We start from the raw sequence: 21,613 nt of genomic DNA, 5'->3' as shown, positions 1-21,613 counted from the left end.
GTTGGGAGGGAGGATTGTTGCATTCTTTGTGGGTATAACACCTCCAAGAAGTTAACACTTGCAAGAGCTGCCAAGGTCAAAAAGTTCTTTTGTTTTGCATATCTACGCATTGGTTTCTTTGCTTGCTTGCTTTTAACTGTAAGAAGTACATGGACTCAAACAAATTGCCTAAATGTACTGTTTTCTGTGCCAGCAAAGAAGTGGTCAGGGGAGTATCTGTCATATTTGCAAGTCTTGGTTGCTGAACAGAACAAGGTACCATTAGTGGGTTGTTGGTGGGGTTTTTTTGTTTATTTTATTTTCTTTGCAATCATTAGATTACATGTACTTTGCATACTTTTTATTTACTTTAAAAGCTACAGACTGCCAGCTAAATTACCCATCTAGCACAGTACACAAGAGGTCAGTGAAGTGATGCCCTCACCTCATTTCTAAGGTGTGCAGACCCATATCCTTGATTGAGTTATTGCTTAACTGCCAGTTTCTTAACTGCTCCTCAAAATCACCCAAACTCACCCAAACTTTTTGTGGATTTTTAACTCCTATGCTATATGTCTGTTGTTCTGAGAGGAGAATTTAAAAAGGCACTCATATGCATTTGAATATCGGGTGTAGGAATAAGGGGAGAAAGCAGACAAACCACAAATGACAGAACATGTCACTAACCTTTCTCTTGTAGTCTAAAGTATTGAGCATTGCCTGCAAGGCCAACATTTCCTGTTTAATGAGGGCGCTGTTTTTATCACTCTGCTCTGCAGGGGATGAAAAAGATCAGTATAAATGCGGGTGCATGTGCATGTTTACAAGGGGAGAAGGGGGAAAAAAACACGACCAGACCGCAGCATGAACTAGTGAAAAAATAAACTGCAGACATCAGTAGATTATGTAATAGTGTATTTCATTTGAATGGACTAACTTTAGTACAAGTTTAAGATAAGGTTTTATGACTCCACTCTTTAGATGTGTACGTGGAACAGGAAAAGGTAGAAAACATATGGATGATACCTAGAAATCTATAAATTTCTTATTCATGTGCATACTCGTGTATTGTGTACATCTGGCTTGGATCAGTGATCTGTACACTACTGAAATATGTCAGTGGTGTCAGCAGTTAGAGTAAAGCTCTTTGGACTTGATGGGAATTACACGTCTGGCTGAGAGAATGGAGGTTAGGCAGTTGAAACAGAGATAAAGTGTTCATTGTCGTGGGGATTTCAGCAGCCAGGAGTACTAATCACTGGATATTTCCCCCTCACCGTAACTTTTTCCTTCTTTGGATCACGGATTAGTTTCAGGCTTTCCCAAGCTTGCCCCATGCTCTTTCATATGCAGCTCTTCCCCCACCCTCACCTTCCCCCCCCTTTTGCTCTTCTTGTATCTCTCATGCTACCTTCAAAAAAGAAATTGGTGCCAACTGTGTCTCTGCTGAGCTCTAGATTGACATCTCCTATTATGTTAGAGTAGATGTTTCAACAGAGGCAGACAAGTAACTGATTGTCAGCTCAGCCACAGCAATTACTCACACACATTGTAAGGTACCATAAACTGGCTCTGCTGGTGTAGAGCATTTGTTGACACAGTGACATTTGAAAGTAACTTATGTAAACATGTTTTATTTTCCAACTGGGGCGGGCTTCAATCATCTTCATGGTCAATAATTATGATTGGCTTGATGACTAACAGCTCATTAAACCATGGCAATTTGATCTCTTCTGATTGCCTGCCCCTATCCAGTTTTAAGCATATAGGATTGACATGTTTAAGTACTCGGGCATTTCAAGCCCAGTATCTTTGTATGTTCAAACAGAGATAATATGAAGATATCTCAGCAGACACAAGTGGACCACAGTTTCTCTTCTGAAAGAAATCATGAAAGGACTGTTGCCACGTGCAGATCTCAACCATCACAGGCTGGTCAAACATGCATTGAGAGTGCTTACCAGCTGATTATCACCACTGTGGTCAAAAAAGAACAGAAAGCCAAGTTAGAGGCTAAAAAGTCAGTTGTGCACAACTCTACTCTGGGAAATAAGAGGCTCTTCCACATCCTGACAGGGAAGGGCCATGGCAAAGGTGAGGAAATTGTAAAATAGTTCTTTACATTATTATTACTTTTCATGCCGTTATGCAGCTTATCTATGGAAAATAACTATACTTGCTTAACAAGAACCTCTTTACCCTTAACCCCAAACAAGTCATTATGTTCCAAGACTGTAACTTTATATAAAAAAAACATTTTATGTTTACATATATTATGTGTATAATACACAAACCCCCCTGATACTGGGGTCTAGCTGTGGAATCATCCATTTCATCATGAAAATCTAAAAATTATTATAAAAACTCTTACCTAAGCTTTGTATTGTTTTATACCTGAAGTCAAATTCCTCTTGCAAGTCTTCCAAGTATTTGACATCTTGGTCAGTCATCTTTCCCAGAGAAAAGAAAGTAAAATTATTTGGGTATTCACAGTGACAGAAATTTGTTTTGTAATGGACAAATGCATAATGTCATATTTTTATTTCCTACCATTTGCAAATCTCTAAGCAGTTCTGGGAACTCCGGTTTACTACATTGTAAACTTTAAAAAAGACAAATTATAAATGCACATTTATAGCTATAGGTTTATTTTACTTGTTCAGAAAGACAACTATTATCCTCTCTCCCACAGTCCAACAGTAGCTGATACAGCTTAACCACTTCTCGTTTACTAGTTCAATGAAATTAGTGGAAAGTAAGAATGATTACATTTAGCCTGAGCTAAATTGAAATTATTATGCCAATAATGTAACTCTCTTCTTGGAACTTTAAGGGTGGGTAAGTGGATAATTTTGCATTGACTTCAATGGAAATTGGAATGAGTGGTGAAAAGTCAAGAAGGGTAGAGCCACAGACAGGAGAAAAGCTCAGAGACTTTATTTAGAGAATTACTTAAGAATCTGGGTAAAAAAATGAAACGTTTTTGCTGCTTTGGCTTTTTGCAAACGTTTGTTTTCATGTGTACTGCAAAAAGTTTAGAAGGTGTTTTCTAGTAACCAAATAATGGTAATTCAAAAAAAGACCCATCAAAGAAAGAAGATGAAACCATAGGAAATCATCTGTTTTACTTTGAAGGTGTTTCTGTGCTGTTTATAGGAAGCCTTGATTCTGCCAACAACTCATAAACAATCCTTTTTAGTTCCCCAGAATGTGCACATTAAGTGTCTGTGAAAATACAAAAACTCATTTGCTAAATTAGGACACACAGAATTAGCCATTTTTGGCTTCTTCCTTATTTTGGAGACTAAACTTTTGGATTACATGTGTAAGGTATGAAATTACATACACAAGGGGCTGGTTGATTTCTGTGTTCAACTTAATTACCTACTAAAAAAACCCTCGTATCTAGAAATTGGTCTCGTTTTCACTGGTCTTTCAGGGATGGCTGCGCTTCCCCACACAGGCAGAAGGAGCAGCATGGTAGGCTGCTGGGTGGCAGCTCTGTCTGCTTTTGCTCTGCAACTCTTTATACATAGGTAGAGATCTAGTATAACATTCTTCTAAGGCTGGCTTTATCCTTTTAAAGATTTAATCTCTCTAACCCTCTTCCCCATGTAGGCAGACATTGATGAGAGAATGCTACCAGGACCTCTTTCCAGTATACCAGAAATGTTGCTGCTGTATGGCATATGGACAGGTATTTTAAATATAACTTCTGCATTGACACTGCTGCAAAGCTGAAAGTGGGGCTGGGATAGCGAAAAGGCCGTAGGTAATTTGAAACTTTATCCTGCTTTGAACTGAGCAGGCAGGTATTCTCTGACTGAGCTTTCAAGGTCTCTATGGGACATAGCTACAGGTTGGCTCAGCCCAGCTCTGCCCTGCGATGGTATGGGAAACTCCTGGAGAATTGTTACCATCAACTCCCAGTGTTCTCCTCCCCTCTCGTCTCCAAAACATGTGTCACGTAGACTTCAGCTTTACAAAGATCTTGGGACGTGACTTGGAGGCCATGAAGGCTAGCTACTGCTGACCCCAACTAAGAGGTGAAGTTGCAGAAATACATTTATTGAACCTCACATATTTTTAGAAGACAGTAGGTATGTTCTTACTGATTCAGTGGTCTGCCTACAACTTGCACGGGATGAGTGTGATAGTTTTAAAAAAGGTAGCTCTCACACTGAACCCAGAGGATCCAGGTCCTGAGAAGTTAGTATGGGCTGAGGTCCTCAGAAAAATGGTTAGTACAGCTTGTTAGCAGAAGTATTTGTGCTACCCAGCTTTAAAGATATTTCAGGTATGCATGTATGAAAATTGTGGCTGTGTAAACAGCAAACAGGGCAAAAAAAAATACCTGAGCACTGTTCTTGATGGCTGACACTTTGTGCTCTACGTTTCTTTGTCGTTCTGAAACCACGGAGTTTTGCAGAGACTTTTCCAGTGGCCCCTAGAACACAATGACCAGATCATGGGTGGATGAGTAATCATAAGTGGAAGTACTGCAAGTTCTAGCAGAGGCAGGGAATTCAGAACCTGGTCTTCAACCAGCTGGAGACTGGTATAAACAGACAAATATGTTTAGTTCCACAGATTTGAAAAACATGCTGCTTTAACTTTGAAATCCAAAAGGTGAAAGGGCGTGGGTATGCTGCAAACATTAAACATCTAGTAAGTTAAAGAAACCGAAACATTATTAGATTTCTGAAAAAGATCCATGTCACAGTGCTCATATAAGAATATGTATTATGTCCACAGGTGATTAAAAAGAACAAATTAGACTTAAAAAATTCTACCTGGGTTTTAACCATGTAACAATTTTCCAAAAATAGGTTTTATATGTAATTTTAAATTTTCTTTCTTCAAACAACATAGAAACTATCAATGCCTTTGCAACATGTCAAATGGAATATCTTTTGCATTGCATAATTAATATGAATTAACGCACTGCATAATTTAGAATATACACATCTATTTTGCAAAGAATAATCTCTTTAAAGCCTTTCCCAGATTAAAGTCTTTGAAGATTAGCTGTGACACAAAAGTCACTTGTAGCAACATTTGCAGCAGTAGAGCCACTAATGAAGCACAGACATGAGTTTAAAGGGCACCATTTGGAAAGCCCTAGTGCACACAAATCACTCTAGTGGAATGAGAGGACAGCATTTGGTCCTAAAAGCATGTGAGCAGATTAACATGGACCTTATTAATGAAACTAATTCATTACCTGTACAGGCATGCTAGCTGCAGCCAATATTCTTCTTTCTTCTCTTAAACAGTTTGAGATGATCACTGCTATATGCATGGGATTACCATGATATTTGCCCTGCAAGCACAAGTAAATACAGCTTTTAAAAATTCAGAATTCAGGGTGTCCCTCTGTAAATTACAGTGTGCTTCAGTGCCTATGAGCTACAGCTTGGTGCGGATGGAAAACACTCTCCTACTGTTCTCAACCTTTGTTAGTGCTGGTTCAGCCTTGCAGTGCAGGATCAGCAAGTGCCGCTGTCATAAAATATTCTTAACCATGTTCTACAGAGATTATAAAGATACAACTCTGAGATGTACATCATTTGAAGATCAAATCGCTCCACTGCTAACACAGCTGTTTTGAAAGGGCTCTCCTGTCAGCCTATTCTGTGCACAATTTTATCATGTCTTACATTTTCAATAGGATGTTGATGTTAGCATGCGGCACTTCTGCCAACAAAAAATTGTAAGCATATTAATACGGAAATGATGCAAGCAGAAAAGTTTTCTCAGCATAAAGCAGAAGACTTAAATTTTAATGTCTATGAACAATTTTTCTCCTTCAACAAATAATGTGCCTAAGATGAAGGAAGAAGCAACTCTTGTCCCAAGACAAAGAACCAAATAATATATTTTCATACCACCATTTATAAGGTGCAGAACTGCTGATGCGTGACTGAGGACTGAGCACAATTTGAACTAATATTGGTTTGTGCTGTATTTATCAAATTGGAATGATTGAGGACTCTCAAACAGCTTCTTTCATGGTGATGTATTCATTCAGTATTTCTCAATATCCTTCATGCTCTTTATTTAGTATTCATGTATCATTCATTCACATGCCCTTTATTCAGTTCTCATACAGTTTTCAGCCATTCATTAGAATTAATCCAGTTAATTTCTTTTCCTATACGGTTTCCAGTTCTGGACTTGATCTATTTTCCCCTCTTTCTGATTAGTTTTTATTTTCATCATATTTTCCTGCCTCTAGAACTTAGTTTATTCTTGCTTTCTCTGACTGTGGCACAATGAGTTTTATACAAACTTAAATCGATGATGTATTTTCCTGATATCTCATACCATTTGTTGTATTAGAAACAAGGGTGTGAAGACATCTGATAGAAATGTGAACACACTGCTTCTATATGCCAACTACTACTATGACGGTGGACATAACACTTTTTCCTAGACAGACAAAACTGAATCATTTCCTGTGTGCTTCTGCATGAAATCTAAGTAATCTGAAAGACTTTTTCATAGTATGTTTTGACTTCAATTACAAGCTAAAGAAATATTATACTAAAATGGTAATTTTAATCATGGAGACTTGGTTAGAGATGCTTAATATTAAATACCATGCTGTTGGTTACACTGTGGTTCCAGATAGAGACTAAGGTGAAGGACATAGGGCTCTTAAAACTAAATAACTGATGTACAGAATGTTCTCTTCTAGAGAAGCTTTGACTGCCATGGTATTGTTTGCAAGGAAACTAAGCTTTCTAACATTTCTAGAGCTTCTGAAGTCTTCTCAGGACAAATAAAGTACATGCCCCACAATGCAACTAGTGCATACCCAAAGTAGTCCCAGGGCTGTGCCTCCTTTGATCTCTTTAAAAGCAGTTCAGGGTGGTGCTGTGATTTTAGGAGTTTCTCTGGAAAAGAGAAGTGGTGAGTAATACTACCCAAGGATATACACTACATCTCAGATGAAACACTAAGCACTCCCTCCCTGCCTGCTCCTTGCTGGTCAGCGAGGGAGGATTTAACATTAAGGATACACTGCTGATTTCCATGTCAGATGACAATGCCAAAGATCTGCTATTACTCACTTCTCCCTGCCAGATTCTTGGCTATAAGGGTAGTAACTATGTTCTTGCTGCATGCTTCCTTCAGCACAACTGAAATTCAGGTGTGGGAATATATCTGAAGTTCCCTTTATTGAGCATATTGCCAAGCTGTCTCTGCATAGTGTTAACATGTAATTTTGGGAAGGGAATACAGTAACATGGGAAACGGCTATGATCTTCCTGCAGAAGAGTGAAGTGGAACTTCATGTGGAAGTAAGGTAAAAGTAGCGTCCAACAGCAAGAGCTGGAGCAAATTAATGGCTGCAAAAAATGGTTGTGCTTTTGGCTGTGTGGTGCCAGCTCTTGTCTTGTGCCAGTCCAGTGCCTGTCTAACTCCATAGTGAGCCAATCCAGATTGCTAACTGGGATGAAAACCACTCATGCTTTTTTTGCTGAATGTGTTTTCTGCTCCTCAGTGAACTGAAACTGCTCAGCAAAGGATGAGTTTATTATTTAAGGACTAGCACATGTGCAGTCAGGAGAGGTTGGCTAGGAGAGGGGAGAACAGGCCTGCCTTATTCCAGCTGCAGCCAGTTGTATTGCTAAGCCTGTCTCATCTATCTGCACCTTGATAAGAGGAAAAATAAGTCCTGTTTTTAATAAGGCTTGGGATGAAAACTGTGGTGAGAAATCTGACTGGTGTAAATCCACTGATGTGCATATTAATTCCTCAGTTAACATCTGTTAATTTCTGCTTGTTGCTGTTCTTGTTTTGCTGTTAAAACAGGGTCCCATCTTTCACATAGATGGCTAGTACATGAGGACCATGCCACATATTGATATCTGCGGGCTATCTGAAGCTAGAAAGCTTGAGGAGTGTTTAGTCCTGGCTTACCACTGCCCAACAGAGTTCGACCAATCTGAGGGTTGATGGTTGCCTTTGGTTTGCCCTGTGACAAAAAGGAGTCAAACAGAAGCTAATTAACAGAATCAAGAAAAAATAAAAGTCCTCTCTTGGAGCTAGAAAATGCATTTATGTAGAAGAGGCACTTCAAAAAAAAATCTTCTGACAGTGGGATGTTTTAAAATCCCCCACAAAAATTGCCAGGTATTAGGGACTTTCCTAGCATTTCTAGATACTATTCATATGCAAAACTTAAAAAAACTTACTCTCTTTTTTCCTTTGTTTCCTTAAGAGAAAACCATCTGAATCAAGAGATGAAGTGGAAATGCACTTTCCCCCCACCCCCTTTCTTCTCTAACTCATAAAGCTATAGTAATAAGCTGTGTCTGTAGTGATTCCCATACTTGCACCTGTCTGGTGGTGCTTTTTCAACTTGCTCCAGTTTGAGCAGACACCAAGCAGGTTGCAGAACTGCCACCTGCCCTCCTGGAGCAGCAGGCCCTCAGACAAAACCTGGAATAATGGTGGATGTGCAGTATGAACGCTTGAGATCAAAAGATGGGAACAGGCCTTGCTTTTCTGATAGGCAGATGCTCTGAACGCTGGACAGCCGGCACGGAGCTGAGCTGTGCGCCACAGCCTGAGCAGGCATCCCCTTCTGTCGGCCTTGAGCTCTCTCTCCTAGGATAGCTATATTTGTGCGATACATGCTGTATTGGTTGCCTCTTCTGCAGTAATCTAACAGAAGGATTGCAACTCAACAATTAATAAATTGATAATAAATACATTGTAACATTCAATATCTCAGTAATTGTAACATTAAATAAAAATCTTTACTAAAAGTCACAATAACCAATGTGTTTGTCTCCATCAAAACAGTTAACACTGATTTTTTTTCTTCCCATGTTTTATACTTCTCAGAGGTAATTACACTTCAGAACGCACCACTCACTATTTCCTTATTGTCCATCTACTGCCAGCTCTTGCTATTCTGCACTTCCATTTTGTCTTTGGTTGAGGGTGGAATTTGTTCAAGATGATCCTGACTTCTGAATGACTAATTGAAAATTATTTCCTATCATTGAAAGAGTAGTATAAGTTGGAAAATAAAGGAAATTTAGCCAAAAAAATGCTTGAGAGGGGGTATTCCTAACTTAGTGTGATATAAGCATTGGCAGCCAGGAAAGGAGGAAGGGTGTGAATTCTGTAGTTATGCAAAATTATATTATTAACTTTAGATATGTCTTTTAATAAATAGAAACAGAGAATTTACAGAGAATTTACATATTAGAGACTGTCAGTCTCTACTTGTAATGTAGAAGGATATGCTGTGCAACTTTAGAAAGTCAGTCAGGGGTTTACCTGCTTATCTCCTGGTTTTCGAGGTGACCTAAAAAGGACTTGAGTAGGTTTTAGTGCTTTCTAATTCTGAAAAAAACACTTCAGAATTTGATTGTTTTCCCTGCTTTTCTCTTTTTTCTTTCTTATTTTGTTTTAAACTATCAAAAACATCAGCTGTATTTTTTCTTGTTTCTGCCAGAAAAACCCTGCTTGGGCCTTTTAATTGTAGACAGTAAGAGCTTTACTTGGCGCATATAACCTTAACTAGTATGACTATTGATGTATTTGTTGAAGTTGAATGAATATTTAAAGAAGCTGATGGAAGGGAGGTGGGATACAGAAAGACAGGGAACAGGATTACAAAGTCAAGGAAAAATACATTTACTTCCCTGTTGCTCATTTGTGATATGCTTATTTTACTAAGTCTGATACTCATCATCTTTCTAGATAAGCAGATATCTTATCTTTCATGTAACTAAAAAACAGGCAGAAAAAAAGCTTTTTTCTATAATTTTATTTTTGAAAGAAAAAAACCACTTTGGTGTACAGTTGTGTATCTCAAAGAAATATGTGTGTGGGAAGGCATAACAATACACACTGATTTCCCGTTTTCACCTTCAAATATGACAACCAACATTTTGCCTTGAATTATTTTCTACCTTTGTTTATGCATCCAGGCAGAAAGTCTAATGAAGACAGTACCAGAATACAATGAAAGAGGTGGTCTTTGTGTTATCTTGATGTAGGTAAAGTGCTTTGGAGTCTTTTGAAAGCCTGTATTTAAACAGGTGGTATTCTTACTAAAAAATACTTTTCTACTAGAAAGATGGCTCTCTTTTATCTAGGTCTTTAAGAGGAAGTACCTGTGACACTATCTATTTAGAGTGCTCTTGTTAGACTTTTATTTTTAGATTTCCCCTTCCCCCTCTCAAAACACATGAGAGAACTTAAAGGCAACCTCACCTTTTTAGACAACTACTATGATGTGTGGGAAGTCCTAATACATTGTTCTGTAGTGTTGTAGTTCTGTTTGCATCGTATAATACATAAATTCCAAAAGATCATACTTCTATTTTTTAGGGCACGTACAACCAAACTGAAATTGGCAAAGCTGCAAATGCACCGTGAATGAACTGTGAAGACAGAGATCTATTTTTCCATCCCCTAGTTTGCCCCCAAATTCCACTGCTGAGTCTCTCCCAACAGACACTAAACCAGACAAGGAACTGCTTATAGAAACAGCAGATTTCAAAGCAGGTAGGGTGAGATACAGCCACAGAAAATATATGTCTGTAGATCTCCTGATCAGACAGTAGAGCTGTGCTGCTGGGGGGGATGAATAATGTAGCAATGCTTCTTATTTAAGTGATAAATAATAAATAGAATAAATAGAAGTACAGTGTTCCCTATGAAAAAGAGTAAAACAGCAGAGGAGAGGACTCATTCTCCCCCATCTTCTGGACATGAAGACCTGAGTATTATTAACTAGTCTCTCAGGTAGATGTTTGACTGCAGCTGGGCCCTTAATACTCCAGAATGAACAAAGCCCTCAACAGATTGTTAGGATTTTTTTTTCTCGTATTTTTACTTGTAAGTTAACTCATTTGTTCTACAAAAAAAGAGTTGTGTTCTTTAAATAATAACTAGGAACTCAGACATATTTTACTTCTAATAAGTAACCTTTTTCAGTCTCATATCAATCATTTTAAAAAATTTTTGTTAGCTGATGTGCAGTCGTGAGCCTGCGATCACTAACAGCAGCCAGCTAGCTGCTTCAGCATACAGACTTCTGTGTGGGGTTTCCCCTTTGTACACCAAAATTTTTTGTAAACAGCTTTAATGGTTGAACAGGAAAACTCACTGGGGCCAAGATGGTAATGGGAAAAATCAATCTCAATTGTATTAGACAGTAGGACATAATGGTTTGAAACACATTTCCTACTATGATTTGTTGCTTCATTGATCTGCCAGGTTACATGCATTCTAAATACATGTAAGTAACATTTTGAATTGATCTTCTGTGGTGTATCAGAAACTTTCTCTATTTTGTTCCATTCTCACCCTGTTGTAAGCTTTAACAGGAAACTGCAACTTAAACATCAATGGCTATGTTTCCATTCTTCAACTGTTTCTCAGCACAGTGCTTATTAGAAGTGTTTGTTAAGTACCAACTGGAACGTCCTATTTCAGATCTAATGCTATTTTGTCCATTTTCTTTGATGTAGTGAAATAAATAGTCTTAGGATCCCTCATGCGTATACCTTTCTGGTACAGTGACTTGTGTAAACGGTCGCCTGAACTAAAAAACCTTGTTCATTTTAGCCCTATCTGAAGAAGCACAAAGATGTTCAGTTCTCATTACAGATAGAAACAAGCTGGGCAATATAACTGTGAACCTGAAACAGAATCAGGAATGCACTAGTGTGTTACTGTTTTAAGTACCATTGTGTAAAGTAAGATGCTATTTGTTTGTACTACTTAGAAACAGGGTGAGTTTTATATGGAAAGAAGTGCTATAATAATATATGTTGATTAAGATGACAGAAGATACTTTCAGATGCTATTCCAGATCTTTCCATAAAAAGATAGGACTGTGTAGGAGAAAGAAATGTAACTAAAATATTATTTCCCAACTCCATAGTATAACTACAGTGCTTCCAAAAGCTTGTTTTGATATAATTGGTTGGTGTGAATCAGCAAATCTGGTGATTCTGCCCGACCTCTCCCTTTGTAAGCACAGCTCAAGGTGTTAGTGGTGTGCACACAGACCTGCTCTTCAGGCAGAATCCCCATTGCTCTCACTCCCATCATCTTAGGGTCTGGCAGGGCTGGTGAGTGGGTAAAGTTCACCAATACCTGAGAATCTGCTGTGAGTATTAAATGAGTATCATGAATATACATAATTTATAGCAAATTGTTCCCCAGAGCACACAGTATACTCATTAACTCAGGCTTCAATGGTAAATGAGCAGAGCAGTTCTTCTTCTTATTCCTGAAATCTGTTATTTCACTTTTATAAAGGAAGATTTATGTAATCAGATTTTCCCCTGAATACCGTAAACAATGATGTGACACAGATGCTTGTTGTCATTAATGAGAAGGGATTGCTTTCAAAGTTATCTTGAGACTAGAGCATAAATGAGAGCTTCAATTATAATAAGATGATTCTGGGAATTTCTGCTTTTTCCAGATGTAGTTGCTCAGTACAGCCAGTGGCTCTTCAGTTCCTGGGAGCTCGCCTGAGCCCACACATGGGCCAGGCTGCATCCCACAGAGCTACATCTTGTCTAGCAGGTACCTGCTGAGTGCTCCAAATTTCCAGCTTGGAGTGTGGGGGGAAGAACATCCCTGAGATGAGCATCACTGGATTACTTGGAGACCGATGGGCAGTCACCCACCAGCACCATTCCTAAATGGAGCAGTGGGACACTGGGGTATGGTGGCCATCTCTAATCCCCAGCCTACTCTGAGCCTCCCCTGCCTTGGCTCCCCTGCTGCACTGCAGCCCAGCTGCTCTCCCCTAGCCACAAGTTTTGGCATGTGAGTCAGGAACATGCACAATGCCTGTCTTACATGAGCGTCTCTGTATTTCACCAGTCATCTTTGTGTACTAAATCTACTCATGTATTGCACAGGAGCTTACATCAGGGACAGGTACCCTGTCATTTAAAAACTACTCTGAAAACTGAGATGTAATTGTTCATGGGCTAAAGTCATGTAGACTGTCGCATCTGCAATTTGATTCCTAGAAGTGCTAGGCAGTTCTGAGCTTAACATCTGCCCTTTATGTTTTGTTGTCTTGGCAACAGTGCAAACCATCTCCTTGTGACTAATCTGCTTTGCTTTTCTCCATCTAGGTTTTAAGCAGGAAAACGAACCATAGACATAGTTTCCCCTCTCTCTCTCCCACTGTCTCCAAACATTTTCTCTCCTCATCCTTTTCCAGAGCTGCAGCTGGCGGGAGCAGCAGTTCTGTAGGAAGACTGGACAGAGAATTTAACCTTAGCGAGTGACTGCACTCCCACTGAAAAGCACAGCAACAAAAGGCTGTTCTGCTATAAAAATGAATCCAATTTACTGACTAGAGAAGTAATAATAATGTAAGAAGCAAATATGAAGGATTTTAACCTAAAATGCTGACCCTGCTTTTAATATAATACATGCATTTATACCAGCTTAATGTCAAGAAGCGGTGTTTCAATGAAAACAAGAAATATATAGAAAAGCAAATTACTGAGAGCTAGCAGTAACCTCAGCTGCTTAGCTAAGTTTCTCAGCACTATTTTCAAGTGCTTATAACTTTGTCAAATTGCATGCTTCCTGGTCAATGTTTCTTTTTGCCTCAAGACCATTTTGGAAATGTCAGCAGTCTGAGCAGAAATGCCACATTCATAGTTATTTCTCTAATGGTGAGAGAATAGGGATGGTTCTTGTGGCCTAAAAGCAAGGGTGCCAGGCAGACCCATCTTCCTTCTAAAACTTCTGCTCTTTGCCCTTCACAGTGCCTAAGATTGCCCACAGCTTTGTATTGCAAGTGTGAGGCAGCAAGGTGTCACTTTTTCCACTACCGCCATGTTATCTTCATGGAGCAACTAAGATGTTTACATAAAGATGTTTCAGGTGCAGCTCAGAATAAAATGTTTTCTCCATTTTATAACAAAAATGAATGTCAGGGAGATCTTTCAGATGGGGTGTGCTTGGCTGTGGTGCTAGTAACTCATAGGCATAATCCCCTCTAGATTCAGTGACAGCACCAGGAATCTTGACCCTAACGAGTCTCATTTGCTGTCTAGCAGACAGCTGCACAAGCCCTTTGTGAAGTGTGCATTGATTCCTCTTCTAAAGCTGCTCTTCAGTAACGATCTAGTTGTATTTCTAATCAAACATTAATCCCTCATTTTGTCTTTTGTCAAGAACTACAGATTGCTCTTGAATGGTTCCTGTGTGTTCTCTAATTTTAATTATTTTACTATTGCGGTTGTCATAGTACTTGGGAACCTATACCACAGCTCAACATACTACCCCACATACTTTGTGATAAATGGTGGTTTCCAGCATTATCTAGTTTGAAATATTACTTAATATTGCAACATAATTTGGCTCAAAATAATGAACAATGCTGCACTCAGATCACATATTGAACAGCTCTGTGTGTGTGTGCGTGTGGTATAGAGGGAAGGAAGAGGAGTGAACTGTAAAATTTCAAAGTGCTCGCACTAGAGAGCAAAGCAGAGATAAAGGTGGGCTCTTGGTAACTAATCTTTAGAGAAAATCAAACCAGCACTGTTCGCAGAGTCACCAGAAGTTAAAAGATATTTACAAATGCAGCTTCCTCTCCTATTTAGGAACTCTGTCTTTCCTCCATCACAGTCAGTGAAAAATCTTGCTCGTTTTACAGTGTACCCTTCCCATCTCCCTTTCTCTAGGTGGTATGTTGGGACAAAAGGGACCATGGCACTGTACTGTGTACATCAGTCACCCTTTTCTGGTGCTGTCTCAGGGAACTGAGTCACAACTGGTCACAAACCAGCTCAAATTGCAAGAGTTTGATATCTGCAAGTGCATCCAGCTGTGGGTGGGGATCCAAATGCCCAGTTCCAAACTTCTCATATATTCAGCAATAAAATACCATCAGTGATGCCTTAAAAAAATTAGACCCACAATTACATGATTTGTGTACTCAAATTTAAGGATGTTACAGCAGAATGCTATCCATGCGGTGTCATGTAGTTCATAGTCCATTAATAATACTTGACAGTTAATAACAAGCATAGGATGTCAGCTGATTACTATAGCATTTTTTCCTGATGTACTTACCTAACCAATAAAAAAATAATTTTAACAGCTGAAGCTCAGGACACTGCTTGTGCAGCTCCACAGAACATGCAGCTCATACTTTGGCTGAAAATGCATTTATCTAGGTTGTAAAAATTAGAAGTTGTAACATTTTACACAAAAATCAAAAATACCTGTCACAGATTTCTTAAGATATAGTTTAAGTTATTTGCCTTATCCATAATAATAATAATAATAATAACAACAACAACAACAACAACCAAAACCCCACTGCAAGAGTCTGGTCCTACTCCAGCCTCTAGAAATTATTTTAGAAATCAGAATAGTCTATGGGTGATAGGTCATAAGAAATCAGGAAGAGCTCTAATAGTGAAAGTGTCTGTTGGTTCGCATGTGTATTTTGAAACCAAATTAGTGGCTTTTTATCTAAATACAGGTTATCAAAGGCCAGCATTATTAGTGACAGAGAGAGTAGTTTTATTTTTTTCCTCAGCTGGAAACATTTTACTGCAAAGCTCAAGACTGAGATCCTTTTTAAGAAGTGCTATAATTCCAGCATCACACGTGTCCTCTCAAGAAGTTCATAATGGTTTAGACTGCAGATTTCTGCACCCCAAGGGAGCAGAGAGACCTTGCTGCTTGAGGAAGCTTGCTACATCAGGGCCTTACAGTGCTACAGGATGATAGAGAAAACAAGTTGGTGCATGTTGCAGTGTGGCGTTTCTTTTCAGAGCCAGCAATCAAGTGAAATGATGATTTAGGCTACTCCACATGGACCTTTACTGTGGCTTTATCTAGAGAAGGAAAAGACCAGCTCTGGTGCTGGCTCTGCTGTTGCTGTAACTACTATATGGTGACCATAACCCAGCTGTACAGATGTCATGGGGATGCCTGAGCATTTTGGCTTGTTCTGGAATTGTGATTCAGATCCTTGCTACCTGAAAAACCACTTAATCAGAACTCACTTTAAACTGCCCTTCTCTGTCTTTTCTGGAATAAGCCTCCTTTGCTTTGTGCTCTTCAGGAAGCACATCATAACATAATTTCCAAACACACCAGGATTTAAAGAAAATTATTTTCGTTCTGGCTGTTTTCACACTGGCTGTTATGTAAAGTCATGCGTGTGTGCCCAAGGCCTGATTACTTGTCTCAGTATGCCAAATTTCACAGAGCATGCAGAGCTGCCACTTCAAGTTTTGGTAAAAATTTTAGAATAAAAGAAATGGTCTGAAGAGAAGGAACAGTGGGAGACTTTAATTTTGTAGAGCCTGTACCAGTCCTTCTCCATGTGCACATTGTGATAGTATAATAAAAAATGAACTATCTTTTAAGCCAAGAATACAGCAATGCAACTGCTTGTTTCAGTGCCCTAAAGTGCTCTTTCCATGTGTATGTTACTGTGGGAGAATTCCTTTAGGAAGGGGATATGGCTCTGTCTCAGCCCTACTGTGGCAAAGTCTGCCAAGACTACGACAGGATTAACTCTTCTGTTGTTAACTCCATAAGCAGTTAAGTAAATTTGGTGTTTGAGCAATACCGAAATTATGGATAGTGCTGCTACGCAAACCAGAAAAGAAACAAAAAGCACCATCAAGTTACATGAGACTTCTTGCATAACACCGGAAGAAAAAGTAGTAGTGATGGAAATACCGTCACCTTTTTAAGAGGCCACCATTAGGGATAAAGCACAGAAAGACACACAGCCGTAAAGAGAACAAAATAATTGGCTAGGTCATGCTAAGATTTTCCAGACCAGCGTGTGTATACATATATATATATGTTGAAAAAAGAACACGCTTTGCAAGCAATATATTTGTCATTTACTCATGGAAAACACCATCAAAGAAAAGGAAAAACCCCCAAACTTTCATATAAACTCAGATGTATATCTGTTTTATGCAGAAGACAGATAGATGTCAGGAAGTAGGTGACTAATGAAGTGGAACTCTGAGAATCCTTGCCTTAGATAAACAATTATTAGAGAGACATTCAGCCAATCAAAATAAATATCATTTTGCAGAAGCCTAACGGAAAATCCTTTAAGCCATTCATAACAAATAATCCAAGCTAAGCATAAAATAGCAAGTATGCTAATGATTTACAGGGGTTCCTTTTTCAGGGTGCTGCTTTAAGCCCCAATTATGCATTTTTATTCCACAGTTAAATACCTGTATGTGTCTGAAAGGTGGTAATTACAGTTGTAATAAACATGAACCTCTATAAGCACTATACAATCTTATTTTTAAGAGCTCAGTGCAACTCAGATACACACAGAACTAAGAAGTCATGGCACTTGTATCTGAGCAGTGTGTATTAGAATGTGATTTGCTGTTCCGCAGAGTAACTGACAGTGGAATTATTATTCTCAATTATCTTGTTGAAGGCTTGGTCCTCCCATAGCTGCTTGGAGTCTACAGCAACCAGGACAGCTCTGAGATGTGCGCAGGAACAAGCTGCGTTCAACAGGCTAGGCACTACTTTAGGAACCAGTAATAGTATCCAATTTGTCATCTGAAGTAACCACCCACCTGTAGCAACTTCCTGATTCTTTTCAGGTTGTGTATCAAGAGAAGATTCTTCTCCTGCGAAACTCGGTCCAGCTGTTCATCCACTTGTATTAGCAAATTCTGTAAAAGGATCGTTGCCATTGCTTCATTGTTAGATGCAGCCTCCCTAAAGAATCAATGAATGAGAACCACGCATGTTTAAAATGTCGTAAAAAGTGACAATCTGCACAGAAAATTATAATCCATTCAGAAATCTAGGGAGCAAAAAAGGGCTTTAAATATATGGTGACTTGCATATAGTTAGAGGTTTGTGAGTAACTGTTTTTATGATCCCTTTATTTATTTTCACATAGATATGCTGCTACAAAGACAGGGTGAGGATGTTAGCACAGGCTATGGAGGCAGCCTGAGGGGAGACAACCAGGGTTTTCTAGCCTCTGGTGCAGTGAATATTTAAATATTTTTAGCCCACTTCTCAGAGGAAATGGAGCTTACGTCCCTCTCTGTCAGTTACATAGATAAAATTTCTGAATTTGCTGCCCAGTTGCAGACAGGGGGCTCAAAGTCCAGAAGATAGTATGTTCTTACAAATTTCACAGAAAACTGGCAAGTTGGTAGAGGGGAGGAATCTAAATTAGTGCCTCCACTGAGGAAAATGGCAGTAATAACTTGCTCCAGGAGGTAACAGCCAGATGGCCAGTCAGCAGATATGTATCTTCACCCCAGGCACCAGATGAGCCTTCTCCTGGCCAAACTATTTGGGGATACAGGAAGACTCTGAAGCTACTGGTGAAGGGTATGTAGGGGACAAAGGATGCAAACACACACAAAAACAGGCTTTACTGGTTCTGCTGTTTATGGAACAGCTTGGTACATGAAGGACAATAATATTAGCAAGCAAAATGCAGGAAGATAGACTTTGGACTGCATTGCATCCTTGTCCTTGGGATATTTTCTCTCCTTGCTCCCCCACATCTGCCCTGCTAAGTCTGGTGAAAAGGAGATTTTAATGCTTCCCATGTTTCTACAGCCCCATAAACCACTGAGCTGTAAAGGAAAGATTCTATTCCTTAGCAGATTTTTTTGTTTGTTTTACAATAGTCCTCCAATAGTCTTGCAGATTTATCTTGAAAAATGGAGACGTCTCTTCCTGGTATGACTCATATAAACTTTTTTTTGGCATTTATTTCTGAATTTTCTTATGATAACTATCCAGTGAACTCGATCCAAATTTGTGCATAAATTCACCTTCTAGAGAACAGTTCCTGCAAATAGCTGGCTTGTTCCCCAAAATTATATATCCAGATAGCTTTAAGTGCAGTATGGGACAAGTGAAAAATTTTATGCTGCAAGAGGTAAATGTATAATACATCCAATGAAACCCAATTTGCATTTTTTTTCTATGAAAAATGTTTAATACCATTAATTTGTTAGACCATTTTAATGGGATTTTGTTTAAGTTCAAATGAAACCTCACCTCCAGACATTTCTTTAAATTTTGGCAGTTCAATGGGCTAAATTCATAAGTAGTGGAATACTATTTTTGCAGTGTGCCCCCACAGTTCACAAAAGAGCACCCTAAAATCTGCCAGATAACGAAAGAATTGTTCATGACTGAAATCATATGAGAGGGAATAAATTTAATCCTACCAATCTTGGCTTTCTATCCATTGTGCTAGTAGGTGCCGGATTTCCATGGGGAAGTTATCATCATAGAACTGGTCTACCTGCTCCAAAAACTTTATTTCCAGTTGTTGGACTTGACTCCATTGGGACATACTGCAAAAGAAAAGATTAAACATGTTTGGCCATTGAAAGGTGAATATAAATTAATAATCCAAAGTGCATAAATACTTACTTTCATTGTAGTTCTTATATACTTTAATGTTCCTGATTTATTCTTTCAAACGAGACAGTACTTGACTAAAATTAGTCAGTTAAAAGGAAGATGGAGAAAAGCGAGCAAGACCATTAAAAGAGGTTCTAGCTCTTACACTTGAATGAGCACCTCTGCCAATTTCCTTCCTTTAATGGAAATGTTTTAGGATACTGTATGATGCTTATAAAGCAGGGAGATTTACACAGCATCTCTCATCAAGAGAAATAGCTTAGGATTGTACTTTTCAAATCCAGGTAAAACTATTTTTATGAAAGAGTAGCAGAAAAACAACTCTTTTTAGTGAATTTATACCACTCAAATTTTTCCTAAAGCCATAGTGATTGTATGTTATTGTGCTGTTCCTAGAGCGCCACATCTGTTTGTTTTATATTCTAAATTATTTATCTAGTACATCTTTTCCATTTTTAATTACCATAGAATTCTGAGATTTGACGTTGCAGAAAGGAAAAAAAAAAAAGTGGAGAAGCATAAAGTCATAGGAAAACTGTAAGAGAAGCAAAAGTAGCATCACCCAGTGACAGGCTCTGAAATTCTTACTGAAGAAAAAACTATCCCAAGTAAGTTTTGGATGTTTACTGACATACTGGAGTTAGAAGCTTGGTTGTTCCAGGTTTTAGGTGGGCTGAATTAATACCTGCCCTTTTCCATGGACTAAAGAGATTGTTTTGGGTGAGCAGGCTCTCTACGTAGACTCCTCAGCCTGAGCGACTCTCTCTCCCCTTAGGAGAACATTACCTTTCTGGTACTGGCACTCTGGGGTTGCACCACACCGTCATTAATCCCACTGGTGAAACCACCATTTTCATTGTGACTTTTTCAGTGCAGGAAAGACTAAAGATAAAACATTGCCCCAGGGTAGGCTATGCCAGGCTGGAGAGGGTTGAGAACAGGTGGTGGTGGATGAGCAGAGGAGAGGGGTGCTCTAGGGCCTGCGCCCTGGGATCTCAGTCCTCCAGTGGGCTCGGCCCACACCCTGATCCCATACTAGAGGTTGCCTTCCCTTTCGTTAGGACATTTGTTCATGTTAACAAACTACAGAAAATCTAGTGATGGGCTAAAGACTGCACTGCATTAGGTCAACATACTACACGTTTGAACATTTTTGATAGAAATTTTTCCTGAACAAAGACGAGATTTCATAAAAATTGACATTTTTATAGAATGTAGATTTTTTTATAAGCAGCTTTTCTATTTCAAATTCTGAATCATAGTTTCAGAATGTCAACAGTTTGAAGTAGAGAATGCATCATGTCTTTGATCCTGTGGTCTTTCATTTTGCATTTTCTTAAGTCAGAGGGGGAAAAAAAAAAAAAAAAAGGATGAAGTATGTCAAGGTGTAACATAGCCCTGAGTACTTACTCATGCAAAAGTAAAAGTGACAGGTTTTAGTTTCTCCTTAACAAAAGCTGGGTGGGATGATTCTGTGTGTGGTATGAAAGACACTACATAATGTCAGTGGAAATGTGCCCAGTGACATTTCCCTCCTCTTTATTACTTTCATTCAGAGACGAAAAAGTATTGCCTAAACAATTACTTTGTTTCTTTATGTTGTGGAGAAGGAGTAATGCACAGGAGTGTTTCACTGTCTTTGTTTCCATACCAACAGTCACACAGAATCACAGACCTTATTTCTTGAGATACATCCGAGAACCAAGTCACGATGCATTAGTAACTCATACTCAGAAAAAAATAAAATAAATTTGTAAGCCTGTTCACTTTCAATGGGCCTTTTAATTGCAATTTCTGGTGATTCTGGTGATTGTGATATCCCAAAAAGATTAGGCAGAAAACTTAATAGTATTATCTAAAGAAAGAAAAAGATTTAGTCCAGGCTGCAACCCCCTCAGGCCTCCTATGCGTCGTGCAGGGATGCATACATGCTTGCAAGGCGCGCGGGTACAGCGTGTCAATGGGATTTTTGGCACATGTCTTCGCTTTGCGCGAAAGGAGCCGCACGAAAAGCTAAAAAGCCGGGAGAGTTGCGGTTTATCCCGGGCGGCCCCGAGGGCAGCTGGCAGGAGCAGGCGATGCACATGAAGGTCCAAGGCGAGTATCGCACCGTCGGCAGCGCGGCTGCTCCATCTCCCCCAGCAGTGCTCGCTTAAACGCTGTTGCTTTCGTCTCCCTGCCGGTGCAGCGCGGGCCGAGCGGT

General features: G+C 39.1%; 1 protein-coding gene across 2 annotated transcripts in view; it reads right to left on the bottom strand.

The window, feature by feature from the left end:
• The window catches only part of STAT4 (signal transducer and activator of transcription 4), a 39,621-nt gene extending 20,278 nt beyond the window's left edge, over nt 1-19,343 (bottom strand). Inside the window, exons 1-6 of one of the 2 annotated variants that reach the window (XM_026853107.1) lie at nt 19,212-19,343; nt 17,583-17,727; nt 5,204-5,302; nt 4,334-4,426; nt 2,351-2,429; nt 667-752 (exon numbers count right to left, since the gene is read on the bottom strand). In XM_026853107.1, coding sequence (XP_026708908.1) covers nt 667-752; nt 2,351-2,429; nt 4,334-4,426; nt 5,204-5,302; nt 17,583-17,727; nt 19,212-19,339 — 630 coding nt within the window. In that variant the 5' untranslated portion in view covers nt 19,340-19,343. The remainder of the gene's footprint in view (nt 1-666; nt 753-2,350; nt 2,430-4,333; nt 4,427-5,203; nt 5,303-17,582; nt 17,728-19,211) is intronic. The other variant, XM_026853108.1, reaches the window with a different exon arrangement.
• Nucleotides 19,344-21,613: the final 2,270 nt, after the last annotated feature.

The sequence above is a fragment of the Athene cunicularia genome (genome assembly GCF_003259725.1).
Source record: "Athene cunicularia isolate RWA chromosome 7 unlocalized genomic scaffold, athCun1 chr7_part1, whole genome shotgun sequence".
In the NCBI taxonomy this organism is placed as follows: domain Eukaryota; kingdom Metazoa; phylum Chordata; class Aves; order Strigiformes; family Strigidae; genus Athene; species Athene cunicularia.
The sequence above is the reverse complement of the archived record's forward strand: the minus strand, read 5'-3'. Positions and strand labels throughout refer to the sequence as shown.